Raw genomic sequence first — 17,175 nt, forward strand, 5'->3', positions numbered from 1 at the left:
CTCCTAAATTGCCCTGTGTCTCTCCCCATAACCCTGCTTGATACTTTATCTGCTTCAATTTTCAATTTCATGTCTTTGTACTTTTATATTTAATTTATACCCTGTTGTTTTTCACATGATGCTTTCTAAGTATTTAGTTGCTTTCAAGAATGGTCAACTTCCTTCTATTGCTCCATAACCATCTGCAGCTTGAGCAAATTGATTGCTATCAGTTGATGCTACATTTGCCATCTCTTTTATCTTACTGGTTCAATCACCACAATGATAATGCAGATGGCATTATTAGTGCTATGGGAGCAAAAGGGGAAAAATAGATATTGCTACTACTGAAAATAACTGCAATCCAACTAGGGAAATGCTATATTTTTTTTCCTTAAATCTGACTTAAAAAATAAATATATGAAGTAATAAATGCTTAATATGCACCACAATTTAAGCTGTGTTTACTTACCACCAAAATAACTGTTTGGCTGTGTATAACTTTAAACATATCAATAGAAATATCAATAGACTCAATGGCATAGGCACAACTCGGCTCACATGTTATAGACTGGAAGCTGCCAGCATCAGTAGGTAGTATTTGAGGAAATTATATCCTAGCATTTTAATAACATATCTCTATGGATCCAATAATTTATAATTGCTTTGTTCTAGGACAGGACATCATTTTTAAGAGCATTTAATAAACAAGCAGTATGGGTTTGCCTTCCCTGTGCAGTTGATGACTCTATTTAAATGCACAGATGGCTCCAAAACACCAGGAAAAACCTCAACAACACAGCTGACTGAATTTGGGCATATTAGAATCTACCAGTGGCCAGTGAGAGATGCCAGGGTGACCAGAAGATGTTTTGCCTTATCAGTATGCTTATGTATTTCATTATCCCATGGGAGTATCAGAAATAAAGTTCTTTACAAAAATACCTGCCTGTATTGGACCTGGAAATTTATGGCCCAAGACGTCCATTTTCAGTTCCAGAAAATATAGTTAGATATGTGATGCTCATGCTGGTAAAATAAAAGACATGAGAAATAATAATAGCTTTTTAATTGAGTACTTATTTTTTGCCAGGTATTATGTTGAAATATCACTATTATTTTATTTAACCTTTGTTTAATAAGACAGTAAGCAAAATACTATTATTGCCCCCAGTTTCCAGATGGAAAACTGAGACACAGGAAAGTTAATTAATTCATTAAAGTTAATAGAACAAAGATTTGAACTCTGACAGCATAGCTTTGGAGTCCATCCACAGTGTGATATTACTGTCTTAGGGGGATTTAGATCCAAGCAATTCTAGAATAGGCCTAAGACCAAACTCACACAAATGTGTTCAGACAGGCTAAACAGTTTGGTTGGTATAAATGCAGAGAGAGTAGCAAAGAGAGGCTTCCATGAGGCCAACTTAGACTTCCTAGTACCTAGACAGCAACATCCATGCATATCAATTAAAAAAAAAAAAAAAAAAGATTCTCAGACTGTACTCTAAGCACTTTTACTTCAATTTGACTAACAATGACAAGGAACTTGATTTAAAAGAAAACAATATAATGGAGGTAAAAAAGAAAATATCAGAAAAATAGAGGAACACAGCTAGAGACATAACGCTGAAGAAAGAAAAGTAAATATATAAGTTGATCTAAGAAAACAGATAACATCACAGGACCTCCACCAAGCGTAGAGTCATCCCCAAGGGATTCACTTATACTTTGTGTTCATTTACTTCTTTTTTTCCTAATCCTCCTATGGTAAGACAATGTCCAACACATGTTAGATGAGAGGATTTCCATTCAAATATGTAATTTATTTAAAGTTCTGGCAATTTAAAGCTTCAATTATATGAAACTTCAGTTACGTAAAATTTCCACCCTTTGTTACCAAAGATGGTGCACCAGTTTTAGAAGATTAGAGAGCTGCTTGGGGGTCTTGCCATAGAAATCCTATAAGAACTCAGCTAAATAGAGTATCATAAAGAATAGCAGTCTGGATAGAATATAATGTCCCAATTTCTTCATTTTTTATCACATACATTTCTGGAAAAATTGTTTCTCCATGGATTGTTGGCACTTCCGATATTTTTTTTATTTTAACCAGTTATAAATTTTAACATTATTCTATTTATTACTAATCTTCCTGAGTCTTAGTTTCCTCATATCTTTCAAAAGAGCAGTATTAGTAACAATATTTCCTGGCTGTTGCAAGCATCATAAGTCTTGTCCAGAGCAAGAGTGTAGCAGAATGGGTTAAGGGGAAAGCCCCACCACCGGAGGGGATCACCCTCAGATCTGCTGACGGTTCTTAGCTGTATGACATGGGCAAGGTATTCATGCTCTGCGCTTCGGCTTCCTCATCTGCAAACTGGAGATAAGAGTAGCATCTATCTCATAGGATTTTTGTGAGGAGTAAATGTTTACTACCGAGAAAGCACATAACAACTCGACCTGGATCAGAAGGTATGGCTGAATGCCAGTTTTTGTTTCTGTTGTGTTTTCATTTAATCCATCCCTTTCATTTACAGATTGGATAACCAATACCTCAAGATATGAAGTAAGTTCCTCCAAAGTCCTGGAGTCCAGTTTTCTGCCACAGTGCTCTTCCTTTGTCCAACTGTGTGGACACCTTTGCCTGCACACGCCCACTGTACATTCCTGTACATTCCAGGGCTTCTCATCACCCACATATGTTCTTCAGTTCCCACAGACATACAGGCATTTTCCACAAAAGTGAGGATGAATTACCAAGAAGCTGAGGGAAGATTGGGATTGAGGCTCCTTTTAAGTGAGCCCCAACAATGTGTTCACATGGTCATCTGCTTTTGGACACTTTTACCAAAGATATCTTTGTATTTCTTTTCTTAAAATGAACCAAAAAACTGTAAAAGCTTCAGCTCCCAGTAATTCTAAATCTACTCATGCTCAAAAGGATGGAAATATGGGAGGAAAGTCAGAAATTGACAAGCAAGTGCTTGTAGGCAATAAGTGCTCATAGGTGACTCTCATGGACAAAAAGAAAACCTCTCCCCTCCATTCAAGAGGATAGCACACCCCCATTCTACAAAGCCTCACTCCTTATCTTCCAGGTCTCATCTCAGATATCATCTTGTGTGAACCCCCTTGATCAGCTAAGACAGCTCTTCCCTTCCATACTCTTGTTTTTCAATTATGAGAGTGCACAGATTATTTCTCCATGGTACTTAAGACACTCTGTATGTTTTTGTCTGTTTACTTTCTTTGTGTATGTTTTTTATAACTTTATTCAATTAATTTATTTATTTATGTAGTGCTGAGAATTTAATCCAGTGCCTCACATGTGCTAGGCAAGTGCTATACCACTGAGCCACAACCCCAGCCCTGATTTTTGTTGTTGTTGTTGTTTGTTTTAATATCAATTCCAAATTCCTTCATAGGGTCTGACATATAATGAAAACTCAATAAATGCTGACTGAATGAGCAAATAGTTCATTTTCATTGGTCAGTTCTTGGCTTAGATATGGATGCCCTGGGAAAGATGCCTGAGTCAGGACAGGATGGGCATCTTTTCCTGCATGTCCTGTGCTCAGGTACTCTGGATCATTTACAACAGCAGCTGGAATTCAATTTCCCCATGGGATGGTGGGCTCCAACAGCAGACCCAGCACATTCACTGTTGTGTCCCCAACACTTACCACTGTGTCTGACATCCAATAAGCATTTGATTCAATTTAACTGCTAAACTGAGTACTAAAGACTTACCATTGGGAAACTATTTTGAGAAAAGAAGAAAATAAGCATTTGTTGATTGCTATCTTGTGACTAGTACTGTACTAAGTGTAATTATTTATAAGAGCAAATACTTAGTAGCTATGGGGTAGGTGTTATATCCTCCCCATTTCACAAATCAGTAAATAGAAGTATGGAGAAGTGTTATGGTGTAGCTGTGGTATCCCCTAAAAACTCATGTGTGAGACAGTGCAAGAAGGTTCAAAGGAGAAATGATAGGGTTGTAAGAATCTTAAGTGAATCAGCGATTTATTCCCTGATAGGGATTAACTCAGTAGTAACTGAAGTGGTAGGTTGTGGTTGGAATGGGTGGGGATTGGGACATGGCTTTGGGAATATATTTGTATCTGGTGAGTAGAGTCTCTCTCTGTGCTTCCTATTCACCATTGAACTGCTTCCGTCTGCCACACTCTTCCACCATGAAGATCTGCCTCACCTGGAGCCCTGAAAAATGAAGCCAGCCTTCTATGGACTAAGACCTCTGAAACCGTGAAACCCCAAAATAAATTTTCCCTTCTTTACAGTTGTTCTGGTCAGATCCTTTAGTCACAGCAGTGAAAAGTCTAACTAAAACAAGAAGTTAGGGCTTGAGGTCACCCAACTAGTGAAAATCAGGGACAGCCTTTGGACCCTGGATCCCCAGACTCCTAAGTCCTTGCTCTAGCTGCTTCGCCTCTCTATTCCTTGGCAGAATAAGGTTACTGGTCCACTGGGTGATCCTTTCCATCACATTTGTTTTCCCGTCTTCTCACACAGTTGGCAAGCTCTATTAGTCCCACAACAAAGCCCTCAAGATCCTCTCTATTTGGTCCGTGCTGAGAAGAGTGGTTTCAACACAATAAGATGCAAGGGCTGCAGCTCTCAGCTGCCTGGCGGAGTGAGTAGTTTCATGCATCTTGATATTTTGCACACAGTATCAGCTTCTTCTCAGAAGGGAAAAGAAATCTTGCCTTTCTCAATCTCTCAGGAGAAGCAGATGGTAAGTTAGAGGAAACGTGATGGGAAACAGAGCATACAAATGACAGCACTGAGAATGGCCCTGGCAGCTGTCACTGGCTCCGCTGGTTCTCTTAAGGAGCTAGACTGGGCAGAGCACATTGGTTCCTTATAAACAGTCTGGAGGATTTGAACACCACCCTGAAATCAGTGGTCAAGAGCTAAATGAGCTCACAATGCAAAGGTTACAAGCAGGAATATCTTCCCACCTGCATGTACTCCACACTCTTGGTTTTATTGCAAGTTCCTCAACAGTGGAAATAGGCATTCCAGAATGTACAGGAAGAATTTTCGAGGCCATCCTATGTGTTTTAAACACAAAACAGATAATGCATGAAGTGCTCCTGCTGGCAGAGAGTAAGCTCCAACTGACTTTTTTTCTCAAACTATAAATAATTTCTTGGAACAGATAATAAGGGAATACTGAAAGCTAATGAGCAATTACATAGTGTGGAAAAAGCATTTGCTTAGGATTAAGTTGTTCAGGATTTAATATCAGATCCCCTGAAGAGTCCAACAAATCTTGGCCTCCCTGGACAAATGTACTATGATCAAGTACAGGGGCTTTGCACACAGCATGAGGGTTGGGAACCTGCTGTTGATATTTTGGCTATGACCTTGGACAACATTTGTACCCTTTCTGATTCTCTTTTTCCTCATCTATAAAACATACCTATAACACCATTTGGCTGTGCCAAAAAAAATAAATTCTAAAAAAATGCATGTAAAGAACATTCTTTATGGGTCAATAAACATTGCCAGTATTAATGATACTCTTAGTATCATTGATACTCAATGGCAGGACTGGACCAGCAAATTTGTAAGATCTTTTCCTGACCCAAGGTTCTCCAACCCCAAATACTGAGACACAGAAATATACAGGGCCTGTGATGACAGTGTTCAGAATTACAGCATCTTTCAGGGTATAGTCAGTGACCCAGGGATCTGAAAACCTTTGTTCTGTATTAATCTTGTCTTCCATTTGTTTACTTTTTATTCTGAGGCTTTGACACTGAGGCCTTATTGACCCTAGGTAAACTGCTCTCTCTGGGTTAGTCATTCTAAAGACAGTAAACAATTCATTAGTGTCTGCTTTTCAAAAGCAAACCAACCAAACCATCGTCTTGTGGGGTTCTCATACTCTGGGCTATTGTTCACTTGCCCTGTCACCCCAGGGCCATGTACTAGACAACTAGGGACAGCCAAACTAGCCAATCCTAAGCCTGCTTTCCTGCCTTTTCCATTCTTTCCTATAGAAATCACAAATGAGATTACTATGGCTTAGATAGGAGGTGGCCCCTAAATGCTAATGTGTGAGACAATGTAAGAGTTGTCAGAGGTGAAATGATCAGATTATGAGAAGTAAAATCTAATCAGTGGATGAAGCCACTGATATGGATTAACTGGGTCCTGTTAGTCAACCAGGGTGTGGCTGGAGTTGGTAGGTCACTGGGTGTGTGCCTTTGGTGTTTATATTTTGATTGAAATGCTCTCTCTCTCTCTCTCTGCTTCTTCTTGCCATGTCCAGAGTGGATTTCCTATGCCATGCTCTTCTACCAGGATGTCCTGACTCATCTTGGGCCCAAATGTATGAAGTCAGTTAACCATGGGTTGAATTTCTGAAACCACAATCCTAAGAAAATTTTTTTCCCTTCTATGTTGTTCTTGTTAGGTCCTTTGGTCACAGCAACACAAAATCTGACTAAAGCAGAAGCCCCTTTCCACAGTTCCTGCCTCCGACCATCATGGAATTTCTGATCACCTGTGTGCACCCTCACCATGCACCTTTCTTTTGCAATCTATGAATATAACAAACTATCATTTCAATGACAGTTATTTCCTGATCTGTTTGGCTTGCCATACCTAAAGAGAAATAAAACATATTTTTTTAAAATATGTTTTATTTCTCTAGGCCTCCACTAGGGAAGCAAAGCTGTTATTCTCTGCTGGGTGAATTTATACTGTCTCTTTCACTAGACTCTAACACAGTCCCTGCTTTCATATGTAGTTGCTACATGAATCTAAATCACCTTTGGTTGTATGCAGAGCGGTCAGCACATAACTAATGAACAGATAGCACCTTTATGAAAAGGAAAAGGCACCCCTTTCTGGAGACAGGCACAACTCTAAACAAGTGCTAGAGGCTCAGCAGGTGGAGTTCTGGCTGGAGAGCTGCCCCACTGGACTCCTTGGTTGGTGCTCTTGTCCAGTGCACAATGTGAACATCTCTATCAGATGGCTCTGACCTCTGAACATCCTGAAGGTGAGTTTCCCAATAACTCATCTTGGTCAGAGCTCACAAATGAGGGGAAGAAGGGGAAAGAGGGAAAGAAGAAGACAAAAGACAAGAAGCGGCAAAGAGTGAGAATGGGAAAAAGCAAAAGCAATAAAAATTTGTTCTAATTTTTAAGAAAATAATAATTCCCTCTGCTGACTTGCCCCTGCCTATTTTAAACCTAGTTTCTCTAACTGAACTATATATTTTGCAGGCTAAACTTTCCATTAGTTAGAGTTAACCCAGAGTTTTGAATTTGAAGAGCATAAACTCAATGAAACAGGAAAAAAGAAAAAAAAATCCATCCTTTCTTTAAGCAAAGGAAATTGTCATTTCATTCAAGGGACCCACAATGTCACATCTGGCCATCTAGAAAGTCAAATTTCAATGACTGCCATAGTTTACAAGCATTTATCTAAGCCTCAATGTTCTTCTGCTACTTATCTAGACATTGAAAACAAATACAAGTGATATTCTTCTCAGCAATGACTACTATACTGTTTTTCAATCTTTTCTTTGGGAAGAACTCGACTCCACATACCTTTTATTAAAATAAATCGTTTCTTAAATTACAAGCAAAATATTATAGATACAAGCTATATATTTTATAAAATTAAAGTGAAAAGTCATCATAAATTTCTAATACATTCCTAGCAGCAAGAAGTGCACATGTGCACACACACACAAATACACACAACAAAGAACTAGCCCAAACACTGAAATCTAAAATTTTAAAAATGTTTGATCTGCGAATCATAAAATGGTAACAAGATAGAAATGTGATAAGAAATGTTAATATGGCAAAGGACAGAGGAATCCATAAACATGCAGGGATACAAGGTTAATAAGTAAGTATAAATGAAGGATGACCTTTCTCTAAACAAGTTTATTCCAAGGTAGTAATGAACTACCATAGAGAGGAGGTATAACATGTCCAGGAAGAGATGTAAATGTTTCTAGCAGTTAAAATGCTTTAGTTGGAGGACAGACTGGTGAAAACTCCAGTAGTTCAATTTGTAGAATCGGAAAATCTCTATGCAGCACAGGAAGAAAAACCACACCATCAAGGTAGAAATACCAGGGGAGTATTCCCAACCAGGCTCTTCCTTTCTGACATGTTAAAATACTATATGAAATCTGGCTTCAAGTTTAATTTTTCTATGCCCAGTAGATTCCACTGGCAACTGGATGTGAGATTTATCAATTCTCAGGAATAGCATTTACCTTGAGAGTCATCTTGATGTAGAAAAAATGAGACTGGTCCACTTAGCAAAAAGCCTAGATTTTAAATTTTGCTCTGGCACTAACTATAAAATCAAATCACTTAAGCTCTCTAGAGCTTGGTTTCTTAGCGTGGTTCTATTTTTTTTTTTTTTTTTTTAGTTATAAATGGACATAATACCTTTATTTTACTTTTTATGTGATGCTGAGGATCGAACCCAGCGCCTCACATGTGCTAGGCAAGTGCTCTACCATTGAGCCACAACCTCAGCCCAGCTTGTTTCTATTTATAGTTAATTAAACATTAATAGAGTTATCAAAATCACATCAATATCTACAACCTATCTTGGTAAAGGTAATCAGACAGTGAACTAATCCATGATGGTTTTCATACTATGAAATTGTTTTGCTTGATTGAAGCAAAACAGTTTACATATAAAGAAACATATAATAGGCTAAAATGATGTGACCATCTTAACAGCTTATTTACACAATAAAATATAAGTGCATAAAAGTACTATAGGCTTGGAAGGGAAGTTAATTGGTTCATAAAACAATGAGATAACAAATCATCAGTGTTAAACATGTTCCCAAGGAAATGATTTGTCAAACTTGTTAAGCACTAATAACTATACTCAACTAAATATTTTACAGCACAAATGCATTATATCAAAAGCAAGCATACCACTGTGTTAATTTCTTATTATATTTCCTCTTGAATGCTGCAATTCATTGAGAGAGTCAGACTCTTTCAAAAAATATTTTCAGTATCCCAGGATACACTGACCAAGTGCTCTTCATAAAACACTACTGTATTCAAGGCTTCTTAATCATATCAGCACAGTGGTGAAGGGCACACACCCAAAACTGGCATACATGATGGATCTATCCCGGAATCTCCTCTTACCATTCACAGGATATGACCCTAAACAAGTTATTTAGTTTGTCTCACCTTCAGATTTCTTAGGCAAAATAGAAATTATAATAAATACAAAGTTGGGTTGTTGTGAGAATTAAGAGATAAGGCATGGAGAATGTTTATTCAATACTTGATAGATGTATACACTGTTGCTGCAATTTGGCATCTGTTTGTAGAAATATATAATTGTTATACAAATATTAATCTTTCCTTCTAACTATGCTACAGGGTCAATAATCCCAAAATCTTTGTATAGTACTTCTTTTGAATATTTCATAATCTAGTAGAGCAGATGATAGTAGTATAAAAGTAATTTTTACTCCCCTAGACTCATGTGCATTAAGAGCTTTGTGTGTGACTCACCTTGAGTCGGGGGGGGGGGGGGTGGTCCCCAGAGAAAGGGAAGGAGTCCTGGAATGAGATCCCAAGTTATGAAGAAACTCAGAGGTTTTAGAAAAAAATGTTAAATAGAGGATTAGAGACAAATGAGAAGAGAATGCTACATCAGAGGCATTGTGTGAAGTTACAGAAACTGGGAAGCATGAGAAAGTAACAGAGTAAAAGAAATTGGAGGGTCCCAACTGGGCTGTGGTTAGCTCAGAGAAGGAAGACATTGACAGAAATCCCTGAATCTCAGTGTCAAAACAGTGAATGAAACTAGCCCTGGTCTGGCTCAGCACTATGTTTTAAAAAAAGTATTTTCATAATTATGATAAATAATCTTCTTTACATTAAGGATAGATGATTTTGCATCACAACAAAGATTTCTGTCAAAAATCTAGATTGAGGACTGGGGTTGTGGCTCAGTGGTACAGTACTTGCTTAGCATGTCTGAGGCACTGTGCTCAATCAACAGCACCACACAAAAAAACTAAATAAACAAAAAGCCCCATACCTTTAAAAAATCTAGATTGAAAAATTACTAACAATTATAAGACTGGTTGAACACATCATGTTGTTGTTTTGTGTAAATGATTACAACAAACATTTTAAAATATCTCTAAGACAAACAAGAGAGGAGAAAAAGAGAAGCTTTCAGCCAGAGGAATGACTGTTCTTTCATATTAGTAGAAAGAACACTGTAATGGATTTAAGAGATGTGTGGCTGCCAAATACACCAAAGATACTGAGAGTAAATGGGCCTTTCTTAAACCTGATCATGAAATTTATCATATGATGTTTGGTTGCCTAAAGCTCAAAAGGAAGAAAAAAAAGAAAAAAGGTCCCAAATGTGAAAGCATTTGCTTTGGCTCTTTTCATCTCCATACACAGGGGTGTATGGCTGGTGTCTATGTAGATTGAAGTCAAGCTCCTAAGCACACACCCTCTCAAACTTTAGGAGATGGTGGAGTATTGAAGGTGCTCTCTCTGAGACCAAACTGTCCAAGTTCTAATGAGTTCCAGTTAGACTTGAAAGGCTCCAGAGTCAGAATAAGTGAAACACTAACAAAGAGTTAGTGTTTAAGTTTGAAGGTCATTCTGTTTATATAAATATTTTTATAAATGGATGTTTTATTTAAAAAAAAAGTTTAAGTATCATGCTCTGGGATTTGTCTCTCTTTCAGCTTTCCATATTGAAGAAAGAAGACTTACTATCAGTCCTACATCATGGAACCAGCACCAAATGGTAGTAGCTGTCAGAAGTATCTTGGAAGGAGGGAGTAAACACCTCTTAGGAAATGCCTATTTATAGCTGGAATCATCTGAATGGTAGAGAGACATGTGAACAGGAAAAGGGGTCCAAAATTAACTGCAAAAACATTTTGTCTAAGTACTTAATTTGGAGTCCATAAAATATTTACTACTTAAACCCCTTGTGTTGTCACCGATCTGGTTTTACTTCATCTCTTATATTACCTTAGACTTATTACCCAAATACATTTTTCTTCTGTTTTTTTGCTCATGAGTCTCCTAAATTTAGTTCAACAATTTAATTAAGAAACATCTGATCTTCTTCAGGCAGTGGAAGGAGGCAGAAATCTAGCCAAATGCTCTCAAAATTTGTGGGCTATTTTCTACCTAGAGATGACCTGTTTCAAATAACTATTTTGTTTCATTTGAGGGTATAAACATAGTTTTTAGAGTTGAAGACACAAAGTTTGTGAAATACAAATAGACCCCGTACAAAGTCAGAGCAGGAACTTTATAAAGGATCAGATCCCAGCTTTTCTTGTAATTTGGTTGTTAACCTTCTGTTTTACAATGTCCAGGGCAGGTTACTTCCTGGGTCCTAAAAGGTCAGACCTGCATTGCCCATTTTATAGACTGTAGAAATGTCACAGAAAAACTCACAGATTTGTTTGAAGTCACACAGCTCATAAAAGGCGAAGCTGGACTTCTCACTGAGTGTTCCTTCTGCCACAAGACAACAGAAGTTTAGCTTTTTTCTCCTTCTTAAAACTGTTAAGGAGCATTACTTGACAACAAAGCATAATTTGTTCTCCATGATTTCAAAAGGTGTCACCCTACTGTCTTTGAAACAGAATGTTCTGCCGCAAAGCAACTAGAAATCAAAGCTCGCAGATCCCATGGAGACAGAAAAAGGCAGAAAGTTTTTCCCTGACACACTTATATGTCCACCACCCCAGACTGAAGAACACTGTCAGTTCAAAGTCACTTACCCAAATCTGGAGCTTGATTCTCTTTTCATTTTTGAATACAGTTTTTACTTTGAAATCGATCCCAACTGTGCTGACGAATGCAGATGTAAAGGAGTCATCCGCATAACGGAACAGAAAAGATGTCTTCCCCACACTGCTATTGCCAATGATCAGCAATTTGAACATGTAGTCAAAGTTCTGGTCAGAGGAGTCTTTCTGACCATATCTGGCATCTTGGGCCGAGGCCATCTGTGGAGGGAAAACAGGTGTGCATCAGTCTCCCATTTGATATAAACTACTAGCACATTCGTTATTGGCCTTGCCAGAAACAGATGTCAGACACTCAGGAGGCAAGTGGATAGTGCTCCCCAGTCTTTCTCTGATGCTGGTATCCATGGCAATAATTCCCTGCTGAAAGACAGAACTGCAAACCTTACAGCTCTTTCCAGCTGTGTTGGTGCTTGTCACTGCTCAGCATTCAGAACCAATCAAAGACACCAAAGGAGACATCTCTAAGGGTAACATGAAAAGCAAAGATGTGAGGAATCGGTCAGACCATGAGTGCTCTGAAACTTGCAATCTCAGTGATGAAGACACCATAGTAACTAAACAGCAGGGTGTTTCTTCTTGAATTATCTAAATTATTAGTCTCTCTTATTTCTTAGGAAAATACACCCAAAGTATTCCATCTACTAATATCATATCAAATCAGCATCCTTACAAAGGACAGTCTCTTTCAAATTAAAAATAATGATGATAGGTAATTCTGATGGTTTAAACAATGTGCCAGATGTTGTTAACTTACTTTACCCTCATAACAAACCAGTGAGGTGGATGCCTTTCTTATTTCTATATTAAAATGAGAAAATTGAGGCTTACGTGGTAGAGGCAGGATTCAAATCAGGCAGCTAGTGCCAGAGTTCATGTTTCTGACTCTGCTGAGCACCAGGCTCTACCAGACCAGTTGAGGAATATTCATTGTGAAAAGCATTAGTGCTGAATCTTCCCTGGACTCCAGTCGTTGGCTCTACCACTTACTGGCTTAAGACTTTGGCTTTCTTATTAAATTGGCATACCATTTTCCTCTCTTGCAAGATATGGGGAAAAAATCTAACTTTAAATGCTTATGAAAATCATAGATGATAGATCTGTTGTGCAGATCTTCAAATCAGCATACAATAGAGAGTGGTCTTTTACTAACTATAAATACTTCAGTTAATTTGATTATTTTTCTTTATTAATAATGATTTTAACATCTAGCAAAACTGATACAATATTTGCATATCATTGAATTCAATGTAGAAATTTTGAAACGGTGAATCACACTGAGTAATTAATGTATTTCCTCAGTACATTTTCTGATGCTGTCAATTCTTCGATGATTGCTGGACTACTCAGTGTGATAGCCACTAGTCACATATGGCTATTTAAATTATGTTGAACTTAAATAAATTTTAAAATTTACTTCCTTAATCACATTAGCCACATTTTAAGTATACGATAGCCACATGTGGCTGTTAACTACTGTATCAGATACTTTAAGTACAAAATGTTGGCATAGTCGCAGACAATTTTATTGAATAACACCAAGCTAGACATCTATTTTTCATTTCTTTAAAAGTTAATTAATTATTATGTCCTTCCTTTGAGGAGAGCTCTGGATTGGATATGATTTGAGTGTTTACACAAATGTCATGTGCTGGAAGCTTAGTCCTCCAAGTGGCAGAGTTGAGATGGTAAATTCTCTAAGATGCAAGACCCAGTAGAAGGTCATTAGTTATTGGAGTCACGACCCTCAGAAGGGAATAATGTAGTTCTCAAGGAACATTGACTAGTTTCCAGGAGAGCAAACTGGATCCCTAAATTGTTCTGGCCTCCTGTTTCACCATGTGATTTCTCACTCCGGCACGCACTCCTACCATGGTTCATCCACCATGTTCTGATGTAGCCAAACTGCCCTCTCCAGAGCCAAGCAGATGCTGAAGCTATCTCTTGGACCTCCAAACTGGTAGTATACCAAAACCTCTTTGTAAATAAAGTACCGAGCATCAGGAATTTTATTATAGTAACAGAAAAGGAACTATTAGGGGCTGGGGTTTTAGCTCAGTGTTAGAGTGCTTGCCTAGCATATGGGAGGCACTGGGTTGGGCCCTGGGAACCATAAAAATAAAAAATTAATAAATAAATGTATTGTGTACATCTACAACTAAAAATATTTTTTAAAATTAAAAAAAAATGGACTAATACAGGGAGTATGAAGGCAAAAGAAGCCCTAGAAGACTAGAAACAGTTAATAGTACTCAGGCTGGCTCATCTAAGATAACAGCAACTGTCTGAAATCAGTGGTATACGTGTGTGTGTTTGCAGAGAGAGAGAATACATTTTGATTGATTTACATTTTCTTATTAAATATAAGTATTAAGTATTTCTCTTTTTAAATCCATGCAATCATGAGTATATCCAATAATTATGACAACTTATGAGGAGTGTTTGCTAGTGGGCACAAATGGCATCTAAAACAGACAGATATTACACCCTTCTTTGCCATAACAGCAGCCCATATGCTAAGGTAAACTCCCCCAGCATAGGTAGCCAAACAAGGGCAAATGCAGCTACAATGCTTGACTGTCAGTCTGAACAATGAGTTTTATCTGATGACTTCTGATGCCCTGAAAGCCAGATACTTCGTTTGTCACTGTCATTCCTGCAGATATATCCATGTTATCAATTAATACTCACTATAGGAGCTAGTAACTAAATCAACAGGCCTGCAAATACACTTCATTAAGAAGGTCCTTTTACATTTTTTTCAGTCTAAATTCCAGATTCTGGATTCAGAATATTCAGTTAAGCTGCAGTCAGAAAAGATAATGCTTGAATTTCTTAGGGCTGCTCATGTACTCAGCCTACGATAGGCTGCACTCCATGACCCTGAGGTGATATTCCAACTGAGGTCTGTGGATTTCCAGGTGGCTTTTTAAAAAAAAATGTGATGAAGATTGTTGCTTTTAACCAGGTTCTGTTCCAAAATTAGATTGATTCCCAAGCTGAAGACATACAGGCATCATCAATATATACACTTTTTAAAATATAATGTGGGGATACGGATGGAGAGAAACATACTAGAAAAGCAAAATCAGCAATTTTGAGAGCTAATATACCTTTCTGTATTGGTAGAAAATAATGTGATGGGAGCATAAGAGGGTGTCCAAGATGAGGGACATGGAACAGTTGGAGATGTGTATCCAAAGGAATCCCCTTTGGGGAAGAGCCTTTGAAGGACTTATTAGAAGAATTTACTAACCCACTATTCTTGAAGACCATTTTTGTAGATTGGTTTGTTTGTTTTCACTATTTGAAAATGAATTTGTATTCCTAATAAGATGCACTAGTGGCCAAAAATGTGAATTGGGAATGTATGTTCATTTTGTAAATTTCAGAATAATGAAATAAATCCTCACCCAGAAAATGGAGAGACAGTCATAATCTTGCTGAGAATACAAATGAAGCAATTTGACAGCGTATGAATGTCAAAGGGGCTCAAGGACAGTCACAATGCAAACTTACTGCAACCTCTCAATACTAAGTTATGTGAACATTATCAAATTTTTATGGGAAAATATAGCTGAAATGTGAAAACATGAATAGGCATAAAGTCATCTCACAGAGAGCAAATCACATTTCATAAAAGATCAATAAAAGTAATTCTTGAAATAAAATTAATCTTGAATTTCAAAAATGAAAGTTATCACAGAGTTTGATCTGTGAAAGATCTTCAGGGGAGTGCAAAGCCTTACCAAAGAGGCCCTTTCACAGCATCTTAGCATCTCAAGTGAGAGTGCTAGCCTGCCCTCCATACTGAGAGATAGGAGCTTCAGGATGTTGAGAAGCAGCCTGCTGAACAGCTACCACTATGACAAAATTCTTTCTTATAGTAAAAATAGACTTCCTTGTATCCTCCACCAATGTGTTCTAGATTCTGCCTTCTGACTTTTAAAAGAGTCAATTCCTTTGACACTAGAGACCATCAGGCATCTGTTGAACCAATCATGGTTCCATAAGCTTTCCCTCCTCCTGCTTAGATGACACCAAGTACATTAGCTATTCTCCCCACACAGGGTATATCTGAAAACTACCACACATCCCACCAGGTTAAAACTGACATCCCTCCAGAGTGTCCAACCATTCCTCCAGAGTGGCACCCATGACTGGTCACAATATTCCGGGTATTTATCTGGTCAACGCAGAGTACAATGAGTACTCACCACCCTTGGATTGACAGTAAAGTCTCCTAAAGTGACAGCTCGTTTTTCATGTTAATTGCTATGAACACAGGTATCCCCATTTCTCATGTCACAACTGGGAAGTTACTGTTCATATGGAAGTGTTGACCTTTATATGTAACCTATTATATTTATGCTTGCTTTTTAATTTAAAATTCAATTCCGATCTCATAATTTCATGCCTTTTCATCAAAAATATTAATTAGCCCTTTCATATTTGTATTATTCCTAAATTTTATTGGTATGTATTTTATAGATTCATCTAAGACCTTCATCAAAATGGTAATCATTTTAATCAACTTTTTAATCTGTTGAATATATGAACCTATAGATGAGAGTTCCACAGTATGTCATTTCAGAATTCAGAATGTTTGCAGCTCATCCTTAACTTGTGAGAGTCACTCACTGCCTTGGAAAGCAACTGCGCAGTTGTTTTAGGTTCATTAACAGGTCAGGGATCTTACTGAAGTGCCATTTTAAATTTCAATTCTAATTTCTCCAGAAGTCATACTGATGAAGTCCTACTGACTAAGTCCTACTGACTAAGTCCTACTGACCAGAGATTGCCTCTGACTAATACATACAACCAAAGTCTACTTTGACATTTGCTTTTGAAACTAAGGGGAAATGATTAATTTAAGGAATTCACTTGGGTACTTAAAAATCTAAAATACTAGGGATATAGGTCAGTGGTAGGACACTTTCCTAGCACACATGAGGCCTTGGGTTCCATCCTCAGTATAGGGGCCAGTGGGTGGAAAGGCATCTAAACTATACTAAGCCATTTTGTGGATCTAATAAGAAAAAAAAAAAGAAGTCATTTGAAAGTTACTATGTTCAGCTATGACTACAGACAACAGCCTGAGGATGAGTAGGAGGAAGAACAAGGGTAAATTATCCAAAGGGAGAAAAAATATGAAAAAAAAAAGTGTAATTCTTTAAAATTACAAGGATCAAAGTAAAAATGAGACATATGTATTGGAAGTTTAGACACACAGTAGTTCTAAATCTCAATCATTAACATCTGGGGAAGAAGAAAAATATAATAATTATTCCTGAGAGATCCAAACACTAAAGTTTTAAAGCCAAGAAGGAAAATATTAATAGTAGGACTTCCAAACA

General features: G+C 37.5%; 1 protein-coding gene across 1 annotated transcript in view; it reads right to left on the bottom strand.

Moving 5' to 3' along the window:
• Window positions 1-12,019, bottom strand: part of Rab3c (RAB3C, member RAS oncogene family) — a 230,630-nt gene extending 218,611 nt beyond the window's left edge. The window contains exon 1 of the mRNA XM_076856123.1: window positions 11,792-12,019. Within this exon, the coding sequence (XP_076712238.1) occupies window positions 11,792-12,019 (228 nt within the window). The remainder of the gene's footprint in view (window positions 1-11,791) is intronic.
• Window positions 12,020-17,175: the final 5,156 nt, after the last annotated feature.

Source organism: Callospermophilus lateralis, chromosome 5, assembly GCF_048772815.1.
Source record: "Callospermophilus lateralis isolate mCalLat2 chromosome 5, mCalLat2.hap1, whole genome shotgun sequence".
Lineage (NCBI taxonomy): Eukaryota > Metazoa > Chordata > Mammalia > Rodentia > Sciuridae > Callospermophilus > Callospermophilus lateralis.